This window comes from Pagrus major, chromosome 4 (assembly GCF_040436345.1).
Source record: "Pagrus major chromosome 4, Pma_NU_1.0".
In the NCBI taxonomy this organism is placed as follows: Eukaryota; Metazoa; Chordata; class Actinopteri; order Spariformes; family Sparidae; genus Pagrus; species Pagrus major.
In genome coordinates this window covers 35440818-35465605 of record NC_133218.1, presented here as the reverse complement: position 1 = coordinate 35465605, position 24788 = coordinate 35440818, and the positions used below count along the sequence as shown (strand labels likewise).

At 43.8% G+C, this 24788-nt stretch overlaps 1 protein-coding gene across 1 annotated transcript in view; it reads left to right on the top strand.

Moving 5' to 3' along the window:
• The first annotated feature begins 7899 nt into the window (after positions 1–7899).
• Positions 7900–24788, top strand: part of LOC140994300 (thrombospondin type-1 domain-containing protein 4-like) — a 44831-nt gene continuing 27942 nt past the window's right edge. The window contains 6 exon segments of the mRNA XM_073463870.1: positions 7900–7928; positions 8890–8959; positions 10175–10497; positions 11596–12028; positions 12997–13099; positions 15236–15372. Coding sequence (XP_073319971.1) covers positions 7900–7928; positions 8890–8959; positions 10175–10497; positions 11596–12028; positions 12997–13099; positions 15236–15372 — 1095 coding nt within the window.

The following is a 24788-nucleotide window of genomic DNA, read 5'->3' as shown; positions in this document are numbered from 1 at the left end:
AAGGACTTTTTCTTTGTTTACCACTGATTTTCTGTATTGTACTTAGTATTAAAATATTCTGTACTAACACTCAGTTCGTCTACATGGTTTACATGATTGGTACTGATCTGTCTACAGCAGTGAAGAAGTCGTATCATATCAATTGATTTGTTGGGTGCAAGTGTTTTCCTGTTCCTTTAAGGTTCGTTAGTGCTCAAGTTCATCTCCGAGTCAGTTTACACCTCATAAACCACTGGTCCTTCATCAGACAGAGGCTGTGTATGTGTGCTAAGAAGTCTAGAAACCATGAAGCGTCCTCAGGCTGGTGTGAACTCGGGCTGGAATGTCCCTGAAGGCGTAGAGGCTTCACCAGTTTCTCACCACCTGTCTCTGCTCCCCTCACTTAAACCATCCCACAAAGAAGTTTTAACCCTGGCGTGTAGGTGGAGATGTGTCAAACACCTGCACACACACACACACACACACACACACACACACACACACACACACACACACACACACACACACATACACCAAGCAGTTAACAGGTGCTGCTGTCCAATGTCATCCACTCAACTGAATATCATTGCCTTGTTCACAGGTATTTTGCTTTAAGAAGACAAGAACAACAGGTTGTATGTTAAATGAGTTTGTCTTTTCTCAGTGCTGCGTTGTTGTCTTCTGGTTTTCTCCACAATCCAGTGGTGTGAGTGGTTAACCCTCAAAGACCTAAACAGCTGCCGGCGGCTAAAAATAGCTTTTGTTCTAAAATGTTTAAGAGATTTTTAACAACAAATCCTGTCTATATGCTTCAAGATCTCATGTAAAGCTTTTCAGTTTCACACTCTTGAACGTGATTATGTCGTCACTTTCTGCAGCAAGGAAACCCAGTACCCAAGTTTCTTCCTCTGGGCCAGCAGGCCATGATTGTAGCCAAGGTACTTTTTTTTTTAATGGATAATCTATTTCTTTAAAAAAGGTCAGTTTTGATTTACTCTCCTCTGGACATGTCTACGTGGTCAGTAAATTAAATATAGGATTACACCTGTTTTCACTGAAAAACACTATGATAATATTCTAATAAATTGCTGTAACTTGCTTAGGAAAGGTCAGATGTAGACACATTTCATGTAGAAGTCTAATACATCTTTTTAAATTAAAAAAACCTCATGACCTAACCTCATGAGGTTCTGTCTGAGTTTATAGTGAAAAAAACACAAAAGGTTCTGGTAAATTCATCCATTCTCAGACAAAGCTAATGTAAAAATTGGGACTTTAAGTGAGCCAGACTGAAACTTCTGGTTCTCGCTAACTGCTGCTAACTGTAACTGCCCGTAGCTGGATTGCTAACTCAGCCGTGTAGCTAGCGGGACCAGGGGAGTGTCTGTGTGTAAACTGCTAGCAGAGGAGCTTTGGACTGGGATGGGCTGGGGCTAGCTGGTTAGCATGCTAACTTCAGTAGATATCTCTGCAACTCAGTACAGAGACATCATAATGACAAAACTGTTTTTTTTTTTATGTTTTCAGCTTAAATTCTTACATATTGCCCGTTTAATCTTCCAGATACTTATTGTTCTACCATCAGTTTATCTACCTGTCTTCCAGTAGATCGGATTAATCTGCATTAGAAGACAAAACCAAACACCTTTTACACGTTGTGTATGAAGTATGACTGCATAATGCTTTTGCTTTTCAGCCACCTGTCCCCTCAGGATCCCCATTCGAACATGAACGATAAATGCCGCGCTTTGGCGAGAAGCGACTCCGCGTGAACATCTGCTATCAAAAACTCCTGCAAGTCTATTTTGAGCAGCTCTTGATAAACAACATTGCTTTGTGCTGACACATTCAGTCATTTTATGGGACTGCTGCTGTCATTGTTGTGAGAGAAGTCAAGTCCCACAGGACTGACGGAGCTCCATGACTGGTGACAGCGTGCAGACGCACAGACAGACAGACAGAGAGAACAATGTCTCGCAGCTGGAAAGTAACCGAGAAGACAAGATAGTGCGGTTATTCCTGAGGCCCACACAGTTTATAGGTCTCAGCACATTAACAAAGTCCATATGTTTGGGTGAGTAATAACCCACATCAATCTGTTGCTCTAATTAAAAATAGTATTTCTTCTTTACGGAGCCTCATATTGGCATTCGTCTTGAGCTTCTTTTTTTTTTTGTTTGGCAGAGTGTGAAGGCAGTGCATGAGAACCACTGCAGGCTATATTTAAGTGATTTCTGTGCTGCAAGAGTTGGCTTTTAAGAATTACAGTGGTGTAATGTCAGGTGTCTCCATCCATTTATCCGCCCGATATCTTTGTCCAGAGTTAAGTATTTTAGACAGCTTCAGGCCAGATGTCAGCTTTTTCGTATCAGAGATACCAAAGTCAAACATGGAGATCACGGTGATGGTTTGATGCTCATGTTCAGGAAAAAAGCTTACTAATGTCTGATATACAATGACAATTGACCAATTTGTTGATACTGTGTGAGTTCTACTATATGTGGGGGAAAAAAGGAGTATATGAAGTTATTATAACTAAAGTTCAGGAACTAGACCACGGCACTCTCCCTCGCTAATTTGCCACCTGAGCCGATCTAATCAAATCTCATTAATGCGACAACCTGTGCCTTTCCAATTCAATCACCGGAGTCTAACCATTTCTCTCCAGTTCCTCTCAAGTTCTCACAACCCTCTCCCCAGACCCTCTTCTTCTCCTCTATCCTCTCTCACGGGATCGATCGGCAGCTCAGTGTTTGTCACAGATGCCTCACAGCAAGAAGACTCTCCAGAATTGGACCCGGGCCATTCCAGCACAGGAACCAAGGGGGATCTCAACCTCCCTGGTTCCTAGACGGTCCAGACACTCTACAACCTTACTCGACCCCCTCTCCTCCATCTAGATCTCGACCTCCTTTTCCTTCATCCACTTACCGCGACCCCTTCCCTATCCTCATCAAGTCTTCTATCAATTTAAATAAAACTACCTTTATGCTGAACGACCGCGTGGTCTTTGTTAGTGTAAAAGCATTTTGTGGCTCCAGAAGAAGCTGCATGTAATCTGATACATTTCCTCCAGTGATGCCACTCAGTGGGTAATGCAGGCAGCCAGGTTTTGAGAAGCAGCCCACTGGTCAGTCATCACACTCCTGTAACACTGTTGGACTCATTGTGGACAGTTTAAAAAAACAAATAATCAAAATCGATACGGCCGAACCAGAGATATCACCTTTTTTTTAATTCCACGCACTCTTCTTCCTTTTCAAAATCGGCGCCTACATTACCCACAATGCAACTTAGAGTGACATCACTGGAGGCAATTTACATGCAGCTTCCTCTGGAGCCACAAAAGGCTTTATACTGCGTTCTTCACATATGAAGCAGTACTCCCCAAGACCTGTAAACACACGTTAATGTGGAAAATTGGTGGAGTTACCCTTTAATCAAGTCTCAATCGACACAAGTATCTAAAATGAAGCCATTTTCATGTAGATACTGCATATTTAAGTCCTGGTATTATTATTTTTATTTATTTCTCCAGTCAAAATGTCTATATTCTACACGACTGGGACACATGAGTCATCTTGTAACACAAAGTTAACCATTTATCGGAGCTGACGACGAGTGAGGAGGTTGTGTTTCTGTCCCGTCAGCATCATTGTAGGCTTCAGCCATCAGTCCAGAAGAACTTGAAGGATGCACATAACAACACAAATGTTCATGTAAGTGTGTAAAAGTAATCCCATGAGTGTTGGGCCCACTTCCTCTCAGTACTCTGCCTTGTGTACCTCAGCTGCAGTTAGTTTTTGCCTGCATTTCCTAGAGTACTTTTTGAGATCATGCCTGAACTTGTTTCATCCAGCTGTAAGTTTTATAGTTTAGTCTGTTAAACTGTTGTCATAGTAATTTCGTCCTCATAGAGGAGGTTACAGTAATACTAAACAGAGCGAGTGAAGCGACAGCAGCATCATTGCAGTAATATGGACTCAACAAAAGACTACATTCAGGCAATGTTATCTTCACAATTTGTGTTTTGGGTGAATGACAAGCAATAAACCTAAGTGCTGGTTAGGAGGCTGCAGTGTTGATGTGCCCGGGAGACGCTCTGATACACTTGTATAATCTGGAGACGAGGCTGCCAATTCGTTCCACCTCACAGGACCAACTATTAGATTCTCCTGGAATGAACCGAGCGCATTGTTTATTGTTCAGCCCTGCACTGCAAGAAAAATAAACCCGTCTGAAGCCGTCATTTCAATTTGTTTGGAGGTGTTGTATCTGGTAACACAGACGAGCAACGTTTTTAATGTGAACTTGATCACATTGTCTTTGTTTAAAAACCTTAAGTGCAAATAAATTCAGTTAAATTAACCCATTCGTTTATTTTTGCAAATACTGGAGTAATCTTCTTCTGCTCAAGCGTTGATAACTATATTTTTTTTTTCCAGTGCACGTCAACAGCGACTCCCCTCTTGAAATCTGTGTTCTGGAAAAGGCTTCAGTCATCTGGAACACTAGCTCATTAACAGCGCTTTAATTAGAGGCTTGTTTGCCCGTGAAGGGTTTGGAAACATCGAGGTTTAAAGGCAAATTCCTGAGCAGCATCGATATCTGTGCACCAGTGAGGAGGTCAGTGGGGTCAACAACAGGACCGTCTCCATCACTCCCCTGCTGATAGAGAGACACGTAGAGGTGCAGGACGAGTGGACGGACTTGTCGGTGCAGCGTGTCAGTATTTGTACATTTGTAGACATGTTGTAATATTATAGCTTTCAGATGTAAATGTTTGGCTGCACACTGAAGACATTGCCAGGCCAGCGTGTTTACAGACAATGGCTGTAATGAGCTGCATACTGTGCGTCACATAGTGCGGTGTAAACCACTGGACCATGAATAGCTCTGTTTTGTTCTGTCCACGTCCTTTTTTTTTGTTTTGTTTATGAATACATGAGAGAGTGAATGTCAGTGATTTTGTCCTGGAGACACTAAAGGCTGTGTGAGGGTGCAGAAACTTCAGGACCTCCCTTATAAATTAAGAGGCTTCTGTTTTTAACTGTTTTCAATTAGCTTAAAAGTCTTTAAGTTGATCTGATTTATGTTTTTGTTTTTGAACAGTAAGTCGTGGCTGAGTTTGGCTGAGTTGCTTCCTCTTAATGAATGAATGAACGGTCGTGATGGTGCCCTGCAGTAGTCTATGGACCACTGTGAGTGTCCCAACATCTCGCTGGTAGTTTTCCTGTCTGTGAGGAAACAATCCAGCTGGTCTGAGCTGAACGCAGGAAAAAGGTCGGATGTGTTTCCGAACAGTGTTTAAGAGTGTGACTCATCAGAAGCAAGGCACAATATTAAAATAATGTAACTTGATTACTTTCTGTTACTTCTGGATTACCTCAGTACCAAACATATGCAACTAAAGACTAATAAAAGCATCAACAAGATGACTTTTATCCTGTAAGAATACATATTTGTGTATTTGGTTTCACTTGACACCAGAGTGCTGGTTACAGACTAGTGTAACTCGTCTTTATTTTTAATTTGTAATCCTGTTTGCAAGCCTTTTCTTTGCTGTAATCTAATTACATATTTTGTTCTGTAACTTAACAGTTACAGTTACGTAATCCTGTTACATGTATTCTGTTACCCACCAAGCCTGATCAAAAGTAACACCGTGCAAACTTTTAAAGTTGATGCTAATAACAGAGAAATATCTTTACTTACCTCCTTGCTGCCTTCTATTAAAGGAGCAGTTCACCCAGAAATGAAAAATTCAGTTATTATCTCCACAAAACATTTCTGGAGCTTCACAGTAAAACAGTGTTGCAGCATTGTCCTTCATAATTGAGGTAGATGGGGACTGCCCCAAAAACGAAACAACCAAAACACCGTAAAATGGCTCCATACAGCTTGTCCGGCATAATTCAAGTCTCTGGAAGTCTCCGAGATCCCAAATTGATTTGGAAAAGACGTTATTTAATGCTGAAACTTTTACTATAGCTGCATGCACCCCGTCTGGTGTAGGTGCAGGAGCTTGACTGCATGTCGAGGGTGTAAATATCGTCCGTTCAGATCAATTTGGGATCTCAGGGCTTCCAGAGACTTGGAAGAGGAGCTTCATGGAGCCATTTCCCGTGCATTTTTTGGTTGTTTTCTTACATTTTAAAACAAGTCCCCATCTGCTTCAGTTGTTTGGGAGAATGCTGCAACCCTGTTTTGCTGTGAAGCTCCAGAAAATGTTTAGTGGACTATGAAACTTCACCTGAGAGTGAGCAGATAAGGACTGAATTTTCCTGTTTGGGGTGAACTTATCCTTTAAACCATGACAGAGCAGATACTGAGTGAAGTAAACTGATGTCTCGGGAGTTACCAGGTGCTGCAGCTCTGAGCTTTGGCTTCACTTCTGTTGGTACATGAGATCATTCAGTGCCTGTGGCCCCGGGGTGGACATTGATGAGTGGCAGAGAGACGCACAGGGGCAGATACTCTCCCTCTCTCTCTCCTGGCGCGGTCTCCCTCACACAAACACAGCGCGCGCTCTCACGGAGTAGGAAAAGGAGGAGACACACACCTACATATCACCACGACACACACACACACACACACACACACACACACACACACACACAGAGGAGAGAGTTGCTGTAGCGGCAGGGGGCGCAGCAGAGGTTGTTTTTTCGATCCGCCGCGTCTCTTTTCCAGCTTTCTGTCATTCTCTCGTCTTCGTGCGTAAAAAGCAGAACCGCCGGAGTCACCATGAGGACCGATGTGCGGAGTTTCTGCTGCGCCTGGATCTGATTCACAACTCCTGGAGGAGGAGGGGGGGTTCGGGAGCGGGGGAAGGATTTACTGACTTGAATGGATCAGCACAAAGTCTCTGGAGGGAAACCCTGCAGCTTCTACCTGGATTCATGTTTCGACCATGAGGATACCTGCGTCTGGAAGAGAGTCGGTGAACGCTGCAGAGTAGCTGGAGACACAGGTTAGAAAGTTCAGTGAAGTAGCGAATACTTCATCAGGAACCTCCAGGTAAGTCATCATGACAGTGATTGATTATTAAGTTGTAGTAATAATAATTTCCATCGTGTGTTTTTCTCCTGGTGTGCAGGACTCAGCTCTGCTTCAGTGAGCTTAATTTAGACAAGGTGCAGAAGCAAGCCTGAGTTATAAGGTCTGTGAGGGGGGGAGAAAGTCCCTCCCTGACTGGACCTCAGACCTGCTGTCTAATAGGGGTTGCGGTTTTTTCAGCAGGGGGGCTCCCTCATTAGGAGCCAGAGGTCAGAGAGGTCAACTCACGTGGTCAAGTGGAGAGCTGGAGTCTTTATTTTTTTATTTTTTCCCCCCTGAGTCAGTGTGTCCTGAGGGATGTTGACACACAGCTGTCAGTAAAGTCACATCATTTATATTTTCATATTTATCTTCACTATTTGTTCCATCAGAGTACAGCTGCAATGATCAATCTGTCAACTATCAAGTTAATCACCAGCTATACTGATAATCGATTAATCAGTTTGACCAATTTCTTTTAAGGGAAAAAAAGGCAAAATTTTCTGATTCCAGCTTCTTAAATGTGAAAAATTCCTGCTTTCTTTGCTCGTCTGTGACAGCAAACTGAATATATTTGAGTTGTAGACAAAACAAAACGTCATCTCGGGCTTTTCGGACAAACTGATCGACATTTTATAAACCAAAACAAATAATGATCTATCAAGAAAGTGATCAACGATGACATGAATCTTTAGTTTGCAGCCTGAGAGTGGACTCTGTTCTGTAGAACGACGGTGATCAGATGGAGTATCACTGGGTTTTGACACTCCAGTGCTTCTGGACAACAGCATTTGTGTTGGAAATGTCAGCATCGCTCAGGTGTATGCTAATGTCAACTTCTCTACTTTCACTTAAGTGTGCAGCTTGTAGACTCCAGCAGCGATGTGGGGAGCCTGCGTCTGGATCTTCAGGTAATGTCTGAGTGGTTGTTTCTTTAAAAGTTTCTGTCTCGCTTTTTTTTTTTCTCGTCCGTGTTTCTATTGTTCCTGTAAATGTCTCATTCTCTGATTATCCATCAATCAAGTTAGAGATATTTTATTAGCATCACACTGCTTTGTATGCATGTTGGTTATGGGCCTAATGTAGAGCTGCCACGATTAGTCAATTAATCGATTATTCGTCAGCTATTAAAGTTCACCCCAAAATGCAAATTCAAACATTTTCTGGAGCTTCGCAGCGTTCTCCTCGACAACTGAAGTAGCTGGGAACTTGTTTTAAAACTTAAGAAAACAACCAAAAATGAACGTAAAACGGCTCCATGTAGCTCCTCCTAAATGGATTTTAAAAAGACGTTATTTACACCAGTTTTAAGCTGCATTCTTCACTGTAGCTGCTAAGCTAAAAGCGTTAGCACGCACCCTGTCTGAAGCGGGTGCACCAGCTCAACTGTGCATTAAGGGTGTAAATAACGTCTTTACAAATCAGTTTGGGATCTCAGGGCTTCTGGAGACTTATTTTAGGCCGGATGGGCCATTTTCTGCAGGTTTTTTTTCGTTTTAAAACGTCTTCTTTAGCTGCTGCACTGTTTTTCTGTTGTGAAGCTCCAGAAATTAAACTTCATTGGCATGACAGTGGGTAGATAATGAGTACATTTTCATTTTTTAGGTGAACTTACCCTTTAAATTAATAACCAACTTGTCTACTGTGTCTAAATTCTCTGACTTCAGCTTTTTAAGTGTGAATGTGTGGTGTCTTGTGTTGTTCACATAAAAGTACATTTGAGGACGTCGATGTCCAACATGTTTTTTTTTTTTTTTTTTTACCATTTTCTGACATTTTGTTGACCAAAGAACTTGATTAAGATGAAAATAATCATTAGTTGCAGCCACTGAAGTAAAACTGGCAGTCATCACTTCTGTCTGTCGTCTCCAGAGTGTCCGTCCTCCTGCTGTGGCTCCGCTCAGACCTCCTGGACTGCCAGCACACAACAGACCACAGGAAGGTGAGCAGCAGTCGTGCAGCAGGTGGTGCAACTGGAAAAAATCTGTGTTCTAACATGTGCGATCTGTTTGACACGATGGTAGCCCTCAAAACATTTCCACGGATCTTTCTCCTTGTTGTTTTTATCTATTATTCTAATCGCACGGTTGGCACCGGCGAGTGGAAGATGGGATGCATGATCGCGTCTCGTTACCAGAGCCAGATGCCATCTCGAGTGATAAACTTTCACTCCTGCTTCGTCTGTACCAGTGTGTGTAAACAGCGAGAGTGTTCCCAGAGGGGAACATGAGCGGGGCGCTAATCTGTTAACTTGTAGTGAGAGCACGAGTGAAAAGTTACTGTTGATTTCGGTAAAGCAGGGAGGGCTCATGTCAGCTGTCAGCTAACCACCTCTTGACCTCTGGAGCCACAGGAACCACATGGAGAGAGCTAGTGGATGTACTTTGTGGGTGAAGATGACTGACAGATCGTCTATCCAGTCAGGTTTTGAGGGGGTCTGTGCATGTCAGCGCCATGTGTTGAGCTGTGTGACCCGTGGCTGACCCTGGAGATGACAGTGGCGTTGAGTTACAAAGGCTGAAGCAGGGTAGAGGAGGTGGTGGTGGGGGGGTTTGAGGTCTCTCTGAATAGCTGCACAGGCTGACTGACAGGAGGGGAACTTCCTGCCAACTCTCCCCACTGCTTCTGTATTCTCTTTCCATTCGCTAAAAGTCAAAGACTGAGCTGAGCTTTTACTACGGCCATGTGTTTGCCCAGAGAGGCTGCTGTGAATGGAGACAAAGTGCTCCTTAAAGAGCAGGATTTCCACGCGGCTTCACGGATAAAGCCGGCTTGGCACAGGGCTTCTCCTGGCAGGTTCCTCAGAAAGAGAGTGCAGCGATCACTGCTAATACGTCCCTGGCAGAGAGGCTCAGAGGGATAGAGTCAACAGTGGGAACTGCAGGTAGCCAATGGGGAATAGGCCACTAACAGACACCCACTAATCGGCCAAATCAGGGCTTTATGAGCGTGAACAGAGGTCTGTTTCATGGACAGCGGAGGGAGGCAGAGGGGCAGGATAGTCATGTTGATGAGATGAGTTCACTGACTTGAGCCATGATCTGGGGAGATTAAAGTCTCATTGATGGAAGCTTTCCATCACTCCTTAGCAATAACTTTGAATGGCACTATCCCGCTTCGCGGTGTCGCTAATCACGGTTGTTTCGTCTCCATACAGGTCACTCAGAGGGCAGAGCCCCAGCAGGAGTTCAAGGCAGAGCATGGAGAGATTCAGGGCTCCTGGGGCGCCTGGGGGGCCTGGTCGACCTGCTCCCGGACCTGTGGGAGAGGGGTACAAGAGCAGAGCAGGCCCTGCCTGCCTGTTTACACCCCATCCCAGTACCCCTCCAGAAGAGCTGGTGTTCACCCTCAGCAGCCGGGGCTTGTCATTTCAGCCCTGCGGCCAACTGTTCCTCTGCACCGTGACATGGGCAGGGCGTCCAACAGCAGCAGTCGGGGAACGCTGAGGGAGGAGAAGCAGACCCGGCTGGGTGGACGCAGGTGAAGGATCATGTAGTGCAGGGCGACGGGATTTTTTTAAAATTATAAAACGAACTGAGGTGTTGAAATCACTGTACTGAGAGACCCGAATAAATGCACGAAGAAACACAACAAATGCAGATAATGCTCCAGTATGTTTTAGACAGCGCTCACCATTAAAGGTGCAATATGTAAGAAATGGCCACCCATCGAATTCATACTTACAAAAAGGGGCAGAGCATATCACTAGAGTAACCGCTAATTCCTGCTAACTGTAGCTGCCGTTATGTAGTTAGCTCAGTTAGCCGTGTAGCTAGCAGTTCAGACTTGGAGCTCTGAGCACCGGGGGAGTGTCGACTACTGGCACAAGAGCCTTGGACCAGGACAGGCCAGTGCTAGCTGGTTAGCACACTAAGTTCAGTAGATATTGCTGCAACACAAAAGCCGACACAGACATCATAATGTCAAAACTTGTTTCTTCACATTCTAATAATTTTAGTTCATTTTTTAATGTTTACATTCTTACATACTGCACCTTTAAATGATGAAAAATCTTTAGAGATAATAAGAGTATGGTGGCTTGTCCTTTACCTTGTCACCTATCTGTATGGTGCTGTGTGAATAAGAACTACTTATCTAACTAACTTTATCTATCAGAAGTCATCTTAGTCATTTAATTTGTCATGATGGTCAAACTTCTGTCAGTCTCGCAGCTCTTGCCTTTGATGAGATCTGCAGATTCTCAAACAGCCTGTTCGGCTGTGCTGCATGCTGAGCAGCCCGGTCTGAAAGTGACTCTTTGGAGCCGTCGCTGTGGGCCATCTGACTGCCCTTCGGTGGAGAGCTCGTCTTTTATGGATAGAGTCAAAGGCTCGGCTTGTGCTTGGCAGCTTTGTGAACTCCTTCCTGTTGTGCTTGCCTTTAAACACATAGCACTGTCAGCTGGGTGATGGGGGGTTGTTTGAGTTGGAATCTAAAGAGCCAAAATAATGACAAAAGCTCCCAGAATTCTGCTACTGGGATCTGGACGCTTCTCAAAACATCCGCATTTAAACGAGATCCAAATATGATGGATGATTTCTGTTGATCTGTCATCAGTTGAATTGTTTTTGTCTTCAGGAGGGTCACTCACATCGTCCCGGGGAGGTACGGCTACGGGAGAGCTCCTTATGTCGCCCCACTGCAGACGGATACGGGTCAGGGCTCTGGGACGGCTCGCCCCAGCAGACAGAGACGCTCTGCTGAGGCTGATGCCCACCACCACACCACCAGAGGCCACGGCGGCCACAGGTCGAACGACCTTGACCCCTCCAACAACCTCCATCGCTACGGCCGACCCTATGTGAAGCCCAGAGCGCAGCAGCCCCAAAATAACCAAGTCTGGGCCCCCCTCTACCAGCCTGATTCGCCCAACCAGGCCCCGGTCCAGCACGAAGTACAATCAGGCGGCCAGACGTATGGACCCCAGCAGCACCAGGAGAGGCCCTACGACCCGCTGCCTGCTTCCTTTTGCACAGGAGAGCACGCTCGCTACAGGATCTGCAACAGTAATGTGAGCACATCTGCACCTTCTGGTTATTATTCTTAGATTTCACTTATTGTTCTGATTAAAGGGACAGTTCACCTCACAATCAAATGCATGTTTTTCACTCTTACCCATAGTGCAAGCTGGGGTTGGCAAGACTGTAGAAACCAGCAAAAGCAAATACATTTTGAAAGTATTCAACCTCCTTTCAAAGCCACTCCTCCAAAACACATGGAGGCGCACTGCCTGACTACACAGGCTAAACTTTGGTCGTGTTAAGACAAAAAAAAATGCTTCTAGAATAACATACCAACCTGAGCTTTAAGCACCACAAGCTGAGTGCCATCTAGTTCCATTATATTGGAGAGAAGGCAGACACCACTATGGCCAATATATCTCTAAAACTTGGCAGCTCACACCAAAACACTCTGGTGTAAGCTACAGGTAAGAGGAAAAATGTGTATTTACAGTTTTGGGGTGAAACATGTATTTAATACTATTTCTACTGGCCACTCCAGTAGAATAAAATGGGTAGAGGTATTGGATGAGCAGCCCTCACCAGTTAAACTGTAATGCACCAGCGTGCGGATGGTCTTTGCTTATCTGATCCGAGGGGTTATGGAATCCATCCTGTGCATTAAAATAAATTTAAACAGTGTCTCGTTCTGTATATTGTCTCTGATGTGTGATGACACTGATATTTAAGTGAAGTAAAGCAGGCCAGGGGCTTGTTTAGACAAAGGAGATATATAGAGAAGTCGGGGAGGTCGAGTTTCACCGGAGAGCCTCCATAAATACTGGAATCTTACTGCTTTTGGCAAGAAAAGCCCGAGCTTCAAGCACACTGTTAAAACAGAAGAGGAACGCAGCAGTCGATCAATCTCTACGGTGCGTGACATTGTCAAATGTGAGCTTGCTGAAGGATTTACCTGTTGGACTCTTTGTCTCTGTGGAAAATAAATGTATGTGTGTGTTTGTTTATGGTCCATCCTCAGGCCTGTCATCCATCCAGCAGACACATCAGGGCTGTTCAGTGCTCCTCGCACAACAACCAGCCTTTCATGGGCCGACTGTACGAGTGGGAACCGTTCAATGAGGGTAGGTCGTGTGTACAGTATGTACATGTATACATATATGTATGTAATATTCTCTTTTAGACTAAATTACATGTAATTGTTGTAGTTTTTTTTTTTTTTTGTGCTTTTTTCCACAAGAAACATAACGTAGCTTTTGTGTTAACCAAAAAAATTTAACCCTGCAAAGCAACAAACAGACAAATGAAAGTTCCTGTAAGTGGAATATTTTTATTAAAATAAGTGTTAAATAGCTTTATATTAAGACATTTTCTGGTATCCCTGCCCACTTTATCCAATCAGTAAAGAGGTGGTCCTGTGTGCTCAGACAGGAAGCTAGCTAAAATGACGACGACGCTAACAGCAGCAATAAATGTAAATACTGGCGCAGTAATGACAACCATGTATAAGCAAAAGATACGGCTCATCTACGACCATGCCAGCAGCCCTGTGAGGCTTGTGCCTGGGCAATGCGTTGCTTTTAACTGTATTAAATGCTAACATTAGCATGCTAGCTGTGAGCTTTCTATCGCTCTAAAAACAGCGACATGCTAATGCTTAGCAGGTGATATTTACCAGGTTATTAGTTAAGATGAGGCTGTTGGGAATCATTCATTTTGCTCATATTTAAGAGCTCGATATGTTGACCTGATGACGGTTCATACAAACTAACGGTGGCACTGCAGTAAAAATCTGGACTAGTGTCGGACTAACTGACCAACCGAGAGACGAGCACTGCATCGATAAAAAATAAAAGGTAGAACAAATGAGTAAATCCTTACAGTCTACTTTATAAATGTGAGGAGAGACAGTCAGGATATGTAAAACATACATTTCACAATCAATCACATTCCCGCTGTCAGATACATCTTCAGCCGCCCGACCTCTGACCTTTTACGATCCGAGGCCGTGTTGCGATGTAAGCTCTGCAGTATGTCACCTGTCTGTGAGAGCTCATTGATAGATGTTCGCTCACACAAGCCTCTCTGACCTCGCTCACCTGACGTATCCAGGCAACAGTCAAAACACCTCCTGAAGCGTGATTTCACTGAGAAACACTGATGGAAACAGCAGCCGTCCAAATTAATATCCTGTCAGACAGATGTGTGTTTTCAGAGCTCGTCTCCGCGCTGCAGCCGTGACTCACGACTAATGCAGATGTGAAGATTAAATAACCTCAGGTAAATGTTTGAGGTCGAGTCTGGATTATTTGACACCCATCTTGAACAGCGCTTAAACACACTCTCGAACATCTGTTTAAGAAATACCTTTAGCTTTCGGGGGTTTATTGTATTATATCTAATTGATAAAGCACCTGAGCACAGTGGTGGTCGCTCGCTGCTGTTTGTACGTCCTCGGCTGAAACAGGGAATCTTTTGTTGGAATTAAACATCTGATTTCAATAAATTCAACATTTTGTGGACACATTTTACTATGAATTTGTACTTTTAAGCAACAGATAACTTATCAGACTGAGTCCATTTATCTGATACTCAGACACACATTACTTCTAAACTTCTGCTGCGCTACCATTCGCTGCAGTTTGAAAGCAGCAGCAGTCGAGGCATAAAGCAACAGTAATTATTGTTATTTGTCTGTATGATCAGCTGACAGATTACAGCCCCGGGGGTTTGATAGTACACCGGTGTATTATGTGTAACAGTACCAAGCAGCCGGAAAACTTTAAACAAGTTGAAAAACTAACCTGAAACATAAACTAAACAGATGAGTCATTCTAGTCATCATGACTCAAGTCCAAGTTGAGTCTCAAGTAATTTATTTTCTGTCAAGTCAAAGCTGCAAGTCATCAAAATAGTGCCTCGGGTCCAAACCACAATGACTCGAGCCCACATCTCTGCTAACACGTTGACATAATGTAACCCTCTGCACTGAAGTCGAGTATTTCAGGGTCTGTGCTTCAATATTCTTGCCTAACAAAACCGGTTTAAGTGAATATTTACAGCACTTATCCTTTAAAAGTGCGTTCACCGTGCTCTAAAATCTATTATTAATATGTCACTTTGTAACTACGCTTTGAATTTAATGTGAATACGTGAAGTTGTATCTACTGAAACACTTGATGAAAGCATTTCTTATACAGTATCTGATAAGATCTTATTGAATATTTGTCACAAGCTCTCTTTTCTAAATCTCTTTTCAGTTCCTGGAGATCAGCACTGTGAGCTCAACTGCCGGGCCATCGGGTTCCGATTCTACGTGCGACAGTCAGACCGGGTGATCGACGGGACGCCATGCGGGCAGAACGACACGTCTCTCTGTGTGGCGGGAAAGTGTACGGTAGGCCACCGTAAAAAAGACTTTTTTTATTTCACAAAGAACATTACGCAGGAGAGACTCTTGTTTTCTTTGTCACCAGCATCATGTGATGAGCTCTTCCAGCTCAGTCATGCTTTTTTTTTTAACTCTTGGCCACGACACGGCTTCATTTAGGTTGTTGGCTGCCTGGTTTATATCAATCTACAGGCTTTATTTATTTGTGGATTTGAACTAGCAAGCTTTTGGTAGGCTTCTTTATCCTACGGCTTTCCCCAATTCTCCCGGATCCATGGTGAAAATAATACAGTGTTAGCGTGAGCTGCCGCGAGCTTTGTTTTTATTAGCTGGCATTTTTGTTAGATCCCAGAGTCCTTCATGTTTTGATATGGACCAATTAAAGTATAATAAACAAATGGGATGTGACGGATGTGCAAAGATCCTGGAAGTTTACTGTACTTTGCTCTAAAGGAGCTGGACTAAATTATGTGTGACCATTCGTAGTGCTGTCTGTGACCAGCAGAGGGCAGCACAGCATCAGAGTGGGAGCTCTTTGTACATGACGTGGAGGAGTGAAGTGGAGGTCAGGAGGAAGTTTTTTACCCCCTCGGGCCAAAAGCAGGAGATCTGGGATCTCGATGTGGGACATATTTGTACTCCTGACCCTGTATTTAATACACACCATGAAAACACACCTGTGAGCTCCTGTGAGCTGCAGAGACGCGAGCCTCTGTGTGGGCCTGCTTATGGCTGGCTGTGTATTCAAAGCGCTGGATTCACGTTAATGTCCTTCTGATCAGGGTTTAACTTAAAGAAATATGTTGGAGAAAGAGCTCATTTCCAGTCGGTCGCGCTGACCTCGCTCTGTTAACCCCTGCGTGTTTTCCCATGCGCCGTAATCCAGCCGCAATCTTTGCATCATTAAGATTTAATCAAGATAGAAAGCCCTCTGATCTCTCATTTTGACCTTGATCACATTTTCGCCGTTAACACACACGACATGGTGATCCCCCGCGGGGGTGGAGTCGAATTAGTATTAATAATCGAGACTAAATTGGGATTTATGAGTCTAAATCAAGCAAGTATTGATCTGCGGGTGTTAATAGTTTCTTTTTCCTGCTGAGAATTTCGAGGATACAAACTCAGCAGCAGTTTTTTCAGGCAGGAGGCATTTTTTCTCATCACTCTCCCCACTGAGATTTTCTCAGCTGGTCCAGCCATTTAAGGAGGAGATCCCCCCAGCTACAAGCCAAGAGATAATGTAAAAACATCTGGATGATTGAATTTAAATCAGAACCGCTCTCATCGTTGAAATTAAACATTATTGTGGGAAACTTTGGTAGTCCTGCTCTCCCCATCCAGGGTTAAGAGCTCCCAGCAGATACAGGCCATGACATATGGAATATACGCTTGTAAATAATGCTCAAAGCAAGAGATGTCATTGCAGACATATTGACATATTAAAGGCCATAACGGGGGGGTGGAGGTTGACCTGATGGAGGGAGCAAGCAACACAACTATTCATCAGCAGCAGCAGCAACAACAGCAGCATGGAGCAGGAAGGAACCGCAGGGAAGAACGAGGAGTTGGCAGCTCCCACAGATTGTTTGAAGTGTCGGTCATCACTGGTGCCTGTTTGGATCAGCTGACGGTCAGCTGGTTTAGTGCACTCCGCCTGACCCAACATGATACCTCATAACGTGTCAAAATACTTTAATAAGTCAGGGATCAACACTGAACCAAACTTTCACATTTAATACAACCAATTTAAAATAAATACAAGTTACTTACTTTTTACACATCAGCTTCATAAGACGTGGACATTTGTTTTCAAAACAAACGGGGGGCAGCATACCGCCAGAGCAACTGCTAACTGTAGCTGCTGTTAGCTCGATTAGCCGTGCATCTAGTGGTCCAGACTGCGGCGCTCAGAGCACCAGAGGAGTGTTCGTGTTTACACCGCTAGCACAGGAATGTTTGACCGGAACAGGCTGTTGTTAGCAAGTTAGCAGAAAAGAGTATTTGTATATGTCGTACATTTTCAATATTTCAAACAGGTATGATGTTAAACTGTTTGATGGTCTCGTACTGGAAGAGCAGGAACATAATATCGGTGATTGAAAGGTGTTTATGTGCACAGTGAGCAAGCAAAATGACCAGTTCTGTGGGTAAATCACGCTGTAGTTGAGCGGGTCACTTTACATGTGTATACCAGATCGTATTGTACAGTACGGTTCACACATTCATTGCACAAGACTGTGGTTTTCGGTTGTTTCTCCACTGTATTGTAAAACCAGACTGTATAATCCTTTTTCTGAACTGAAGAACAACAATGACAGACCAAGATGGATTTTGTATTTTGGTTCATATGGGAAAGATTTCATGGAAGAATCATGAATTTGATCCTTGTTTGTGTAGTTGTTACAGCAATACCCCCTCGTGGGTCCGTCCAGTTTTCCAAAACACAAACCGCATGTGGTCTTTTGCCTCAAACTATTTTAGTTGGCTATTGTGACTTTATGTTAAACCTGAAGTTATTTAAAACTAAAATGCAATAAAATAAACACCAACTAACTGAACTACAATACTACTACTGCTAAAATACGACATTACAGATCAGTAGTTACCTCACACACAGTTACTGTACAAACCGGTGGACAGAGGCACTGAGAGGTGACATGCTGACCTGCTGTACCAGGTCCTCTCAGGTTTCTGATTGAGATCAGAGACAAATCATTCAATCATGACTCTGATTATTCAAACAGAGGAGATCCAGCAGGTCAGAGCTCACCAGGTCTTTGCATCGCGCAGAGCTGCTGCGTATTACTTGAAGCCCAGAAAACATTGATGACGTCAAGAAAACAGCCAGCTGACCAAGAAAAACATCAACATGTTGAAAGTTTGTACAAATAGGTAGGCCACGAATTAAACATGCAAAGCATTCATCATTTAATCACCTACTGTGGCACATTGATTGAAAACAATCGGACCTCTTGAGGTCCGATAATAACAGCACCAACACTCCCCCAGAGGGCTCTGAAAACGACCACTAGCTGCACCGCTAACTAGATAATGTAAGCTAGGGCTCCTCTTGTGATATGCTGCCCCCTATTTGTTTGGAGTTTTAATTCAACAGGTGGCCAATTCTTACATACTGCACCTTTAAACTGGCACATTATCGAAGCTTTCCTTGGAGTTGTTTTACTCTGCAGAAGTGTCTGGAGGTTTGGCTTTTATAACGGTCTTGATGTGCTTCTCTGCTGCTGTGTGTTGCAGTGAGCTGATTTTAGATACTTTGGAGTGAACTCTACAAATGTTCTAATATTTTAAAAAGTTGAAAGCTGATTTAACTTTCCGTTCGTGGAGGTTGTTTGCTTGTTGTGGTGCTGAAACACTGTCTCCTACCACAGTTTGTGTGGTCCCTGATAACTTCTCCCAGACACCTTTCATGCTGCATGAATAACAACCCAGCTCCGTCCATTTGACCTTTGACCCCCTGGTGCAGCTCTCCATCTCGGATTTCTGAACGCCGTGCAGTGACACCCTCAGATTGGCCCTGTTAGAGAGACTCGTGTCGATCGGGTTTTACGACCAAACCTAATGTGGCGAATCGAGGTTTATTACTTCAGCAGTGTTCCAGCTTCTGTTTGATAGCGAGCCCTAATTGTCTGCTGTGTCGGCATGTCGCTGCTTGTCCTGAACTGACTGAGGTTGAACGGTGAAGTGGTTTGACTACTGCAAAACAAAGGTTTCAGTGCAGATTATAGTAAAAGAACAGGCAGATTTCAGGGTTACGCTGTAGTTTTTTCCACGTTAGGAAGCTTTGCTATGACTCCACAGTCGGCCCACACAGGTTTAAGTGGCCTGTCACTGTTTTTCATTCCATTTTAGTGCCTGTGCTTCCTCACAGACGGTCTACATCCTGAATGTACGAGAGTGGAGGCAAGATAAACAGTTGCTCAGCTCTCTTTGCTTTCCCTTCTTGATTCGTCCTGTCTCAGATGGCTCCAAGGAGCCGCTTCAAAAACTGCTGAGTCTCACTGCACTCAGTACACAACAGATGACATGAATGAGTTTGGACAGGCAGTCGATGCATTGGCCTTTCTGTCTACATACAAATGGAAAACAAACATTTTTTTCAGTTTTGTTCCTGTGAGAGATTTTTCATTGGTGGAGAAATTCTGTAGTGATGCCCCGAAAACCAAGACGACAACTGACGCCACATCTCGGACGCCTCACAACGTTCAGCATGTGCGTGACGTTGACCTGTTGGACCACAGAGCACTGATCTCTGCACAAGTGTAAACATGGCAAAGTGAAGAGCGAAGTGGAATCTCAATGACTTTGCACTCGTTTTAGGGGCAGAAGGAGGAAGTCAATCAGTCAAATATCTAAAAGTGTGACATCTCGATTGAATTGATCTCCGTTCTCCACCCCAAAGGAATACACAGAACCACGACTGGGTCTGAATGAAAATGTTTGAGTAAATACTAACAATGATTTAAATGAAATGGCATAAGCAATCAAAATGTGAAATGAAGGAGGAAGTGGGGAATGATGGAGGAAATAATCTGTTCAATACAGATTCTAGTAACTAATACTGAAGGAAAATGCGTTGGAGGTTGAATTACTGTCAGTAAAATTATTATTATCATATTATTTTTGACACGAACCAGTCATGAGCAGTTTGAGAAGATGGTGCGGAGGCCTGGCAGGAGTTGAGAGCTCGGTAAGGACGCACAACAATGGACGTAACTTCTTCACAGCGACTCTGGGTGGCGTCGTCCACCGGGTCTCTTTCTCCTGTTAAGCTCGTCCTTCCTTGGCACTGGGCAACCTCTCCCTTCTGGATTGCATCATACTGATGGGTTTGTAGCTGCTGAGCGGGGATGAATGGGTTTGTTTGAGTGTACCTGAGATGACCTTGTTGAGGAATGCAACAAGAGCTACAAGAGAGATGACGTTGCTGGTGCTGCAAGTTGGAACAGTGAAACAGAAGAAAGATCACAGCCGACTTTTCTTTTCTTTTCTCTTTTTTTATGCTTTTCTGAACACAAGGCTGCCAGTCGGATGTTATTGTTTGTTAAATTTGTTGGGCTCTTGTACGTCTTTTGCGACGGCATCATGCAAACACCATTTCCATCCCTGGAGCCACGCTGCTAGCTAAAACCTGACCAGAAACGCTGAACATTTATTATGAATCACACGTGAATATGAACACGTCAGGGAAAAGCCACCTCTGAGGCTGTGAGCCCTGCTGAATGTGGTCACTCAGTTCAGATGAGCAGTGAAAGAAAGATCCCTTTATGGTGAGAAATTCCATTCAGCTTTCCCTTTTATACCGAGGAAGGGCATTTGAGAAGGGTGTGTGTATTTTTAAAGGGCGATCACTGACCGCACACTTCTCTGCTGGCAGCGGTGGGCCCCGCTGAGGGTATCTAGCATGAATAATACAAGACCTAGTAGTGGGTTTGCGGTACCTCCTGCTGCTCTGCTCAGGTAGGTGGGAGACGATGATGAAACAACAGCCAAACCAGTTCTGAAAGCTGAAGTTTTGAAATCTGGAAAATGCTAAATGTGCAAAAATTCACGTTTTATGTTTGCTGCTAAGCTGTGAAACATTACACTGACAGATTTGGGATTTTTGTGGTTATCTCTTAATAAAGATGGCAGATAGAACGGGGCCAGCGTCCGACCCGGTGCAGTGTCGAGGGCTCAGAATCCACAGTGTTTTCTCTCTGACTGGCAGGTTTCCCAGCACCCAGAGCGCAGCTCAGGCCCAAACTCATCACACAACATCCGAGGCCACTCCTCACTCCTCTCCTCTGACAGCTGCATCTGTTTTATGCATTCCCCGCTGTGGTGGACAGGCAGACTTGTTAAAAGGGGAGATGAGTGCTCTGATATACAGCCCGCCTGGCGAAGATGCCTCAATCTCATCTTTGTCACGACAAACCCCAGCTGCCCGAGTGTTACCCACCATTACCCACTGCAGATGGTTATAGATGAATGTTAGCAGAGCTCGTCTTCAGTTATTGGACATATACGCTAGCAGTTATGATGGATGCTGACTGAAGAAAACTGCTGTCTTTACAATAAGTACTTCAGTTCAGTTCAGTTCAGTTCAGCCATTTTATTATCCCAGATGGAATTTGCAGTCAAGATAAAAAACACGCAAACACAAATAACAAAAGTGCAAAAACAAACGGTACAAAAATGTTTACTGTACATTGAATATACACATAATAGGACAACAAAACAATCTCTAAAATACTGTATTACATGTGCAGATTAAGCACAGGGAACAAAGGAGTTCTTACTCCTGTTGGACCTGAACCGGGGAGTTTCAAACTCAAAGTAAAGGGGATGGTGTGTGTAGTCTAATATAGACCTGGACTTGCGGAGAACCTGCTGGTCAAAGATGGTCACTGGGGGGGGGTGTCTGCAGGACACCTGTCACCTTCCCAGCCACCTTCACAGTAAGGCGCAGGTGTTTTTTTTTATCCCTGATGTTCAGGTTACCATACCAAGCTTGTACTTGTGATATAAGTCTCGGGATTATAACTTAAACTGCCTGAGTTTCTGGAGGTATGACTTCAACATTATACTTGAATTCTGCTCTGATTTAGAATAAAATAGACAATAATCACGGGATGCTGTGATTGACAAGTCGCTACCAAGGTGTGTCCTCAGGTTCTCAGTCAGATCTAATCAGGACATCCTCCCCAGTTCCAAGATAAGGCTTCAGATCAGCAGTAGATAAACCAGTGGGTGAGGTCGCCTGGAATAGAGATCCTGATTCTTCTCCCCTCCACAGGTCAGGTTCAGCTGTAGAGCAGCAGCCCTGCAGCTCGCACAGAAACAGTATCCTGCTTAATGACACTTGGTAGGGCAGTCGTTGCTGTCAAGAGGGCTCGAATATGAGAATTCCAGTTGGAGGACTGTTCAGACAAATGCTGGCTGAGAAGTTAAGATGTGCAGGAGATGACAGATTGATGTCTTAGTTGAACTCAAACTTCCTGGATCTTGATGGGCCCTGCTGTCCCCCCCTACTGGCTCTCACTGGCCCACGTCGGCCCTATCTGGCTCTGCCGGACCTGGTAGGCTGGAGAGCTCTGGGTTTCGGGGTCAGCCAATATTTCTGCACCACCACACCTCTGCTGAGCTCTGTGGGGGCCTGTTTCAAGCTGTGAAAAAGCAAAGTGTGTGCATTTGATGGGATCTCCATTTGATGTGTTTCCAGCTCTCTGGTGGTTCCTCTGTTCATATCCTGTCTTTTTCACTTGATCTGTTATTTTCCTCTGAATAACGGTCATTTTTTTCCCCTCCTCAGACATGTGTTGCTTCACTCTTAGTCCTGTTTGATAATATACAAAAATGCGAACTAGTTTAAGAATTTTATGAATGTTTGTGTGAGGGGCAGTCATTACATTAAGGCTTTTTTGTGGGTTATATTTTATGGTATGACACAGGACTGTAGAAGACTACAGGAAGAGTAGAAGGCAGCATGTGTGCAGCTCTGTGTTGACCTCCCGTTTCCTTATCGTATTCTGGCAGTTCAGCACAACAACAGCTGGGCCAGATATCGGAGTCAGCAGAAATGAATTAAGTATTTGCACAATCAGATCTATAAATGTTTTCTATTTGTCCTTGATCTTGTTCAAAATGACCATCACAAACACCTTCACTAGATTATGTGCGATTATTGATGTGGAAAACTGTTTTATATACTCTTATATACTGTATTTTCTTCTGCTGTGTCCATTGAATTGCTATTCAATGATGCTTTTACTTTGTCATAGTTAGGCCCTCATATTCACAGTAAACACAACATAACACATAACATGATAAAACATAACAATACACGACATGACATAACTCAACACGACACGACATAACATAACGCAATGTGACATCACATAACAAATAAGGCTGTAAATTTTTTATCTGTTCTTTCTTGTTTTTAATACTCTTGTCAACATGGGAGTGGACAAATATGCTTGCTTTATGCAAATATATGTTTATTATGACTGCAACAATCCAAAACAATGACCGATACTGTCCAGAATATTCTCCAGAATAACCTCAAAGGTACTGCATGCTCAAAAAATATGCTGAAAGCATAACATGAGAAACTCAAGCCCAAAAAGCAACAACAGATGAGCATGCTGACCCGAATGTAACATTTGTCAGTAATACTAACACAATGTAGTGTCCATCTTTACACTTGTAAAGGTTAACTAAACAATGTTAATCGGCCTGCAAGCTGTAGCCACACATTTAGCTATCGTTGTTGAAAGTTTGCCGCATGCAGAGTTGTTCAGGCGTTGCAAACTACACAGCGTGGTCTGCCTTTGGCGAGGGGAGCAGGGCTCTGTGCATCAGCTGTGTGCTTGGCTAGCAAGTGGTATTTGACACTCGGCGTACTCCGGTGGTAGCTCGGTTCACATCGACAGTAAATGCAAATAACTTCCATCTGAACCATCTGGCAGGACTTTGAAGCTGAACTTGCCATTCAGAAGACCCTTTTCTTGATCCATTTCTGCTCAAGGAGGTTTGTGTCTGCTGCCATCCACAACATTACCGCTGCATCGCTTCCTGATTTCCAAACTATGGGGCGGGCCGAGGGTCATAACGTGCGTGTGTTAAACGCTTGTCAAGAAAATAAACGGCATTCACGTTTGAGCCATTGACAAAAAAATCTATGGAGAAATGTCTTCCTATATGTCTGTTTTTATCAGATTTTAGTGGAACTTCTATTTTTCATGAATATTTCAAAGAAAAATCTGCAGTTTTTCTGAAAACATCGGCCGATTTTTTTCAATAGCTTCTACGTCATTTGACCCATTGACTCAAAATCAAAGAGATGAAGATTTTTTCCCTTCACAGAACTTTTTCAAGGATATTTCTCAAATTCCAGTCATCACCTTCTAATCTTAATCATATGTACAAAAAATGTGTTAGTCGCCATTTTGCATTGGGGCAGACAAGGGATGGATAAGATTAATTTATTATTGATTATTTTTATCCTTGGAATACGTAGATAGTAACCCAGATAGTTATGATATGTTTGCTCAAATTGTCCTTGAGCAGTAGAGACTTGAAGGGGAGTACTCGGGTCTGTCCAGGGAGGATAGATGTGCTGATGAGACGGATGAACGATGGTGATTTGGGGACAGTTAAAGTGGTGATCAGGGTGGCCGACACTGAACAGGTTGAGCTGTATAGCGGAGTGTGTTTCAAGGACAGAGAGCCGTGAATCCGAGCGTCTGGTCTCAGATTTATGATGGTATACCACACGGATACGAGGTTGTATTTTTAGCACCCAGCGGTCACACAGGTCCTCCTCAGACAGACGGCTGTTGACAGTGATTGGCTGCTATCTGGGTGGCTGTCAATTGAAGAGACAGTCGAGCACATTTCGTGCCTCGTTGGTTTGT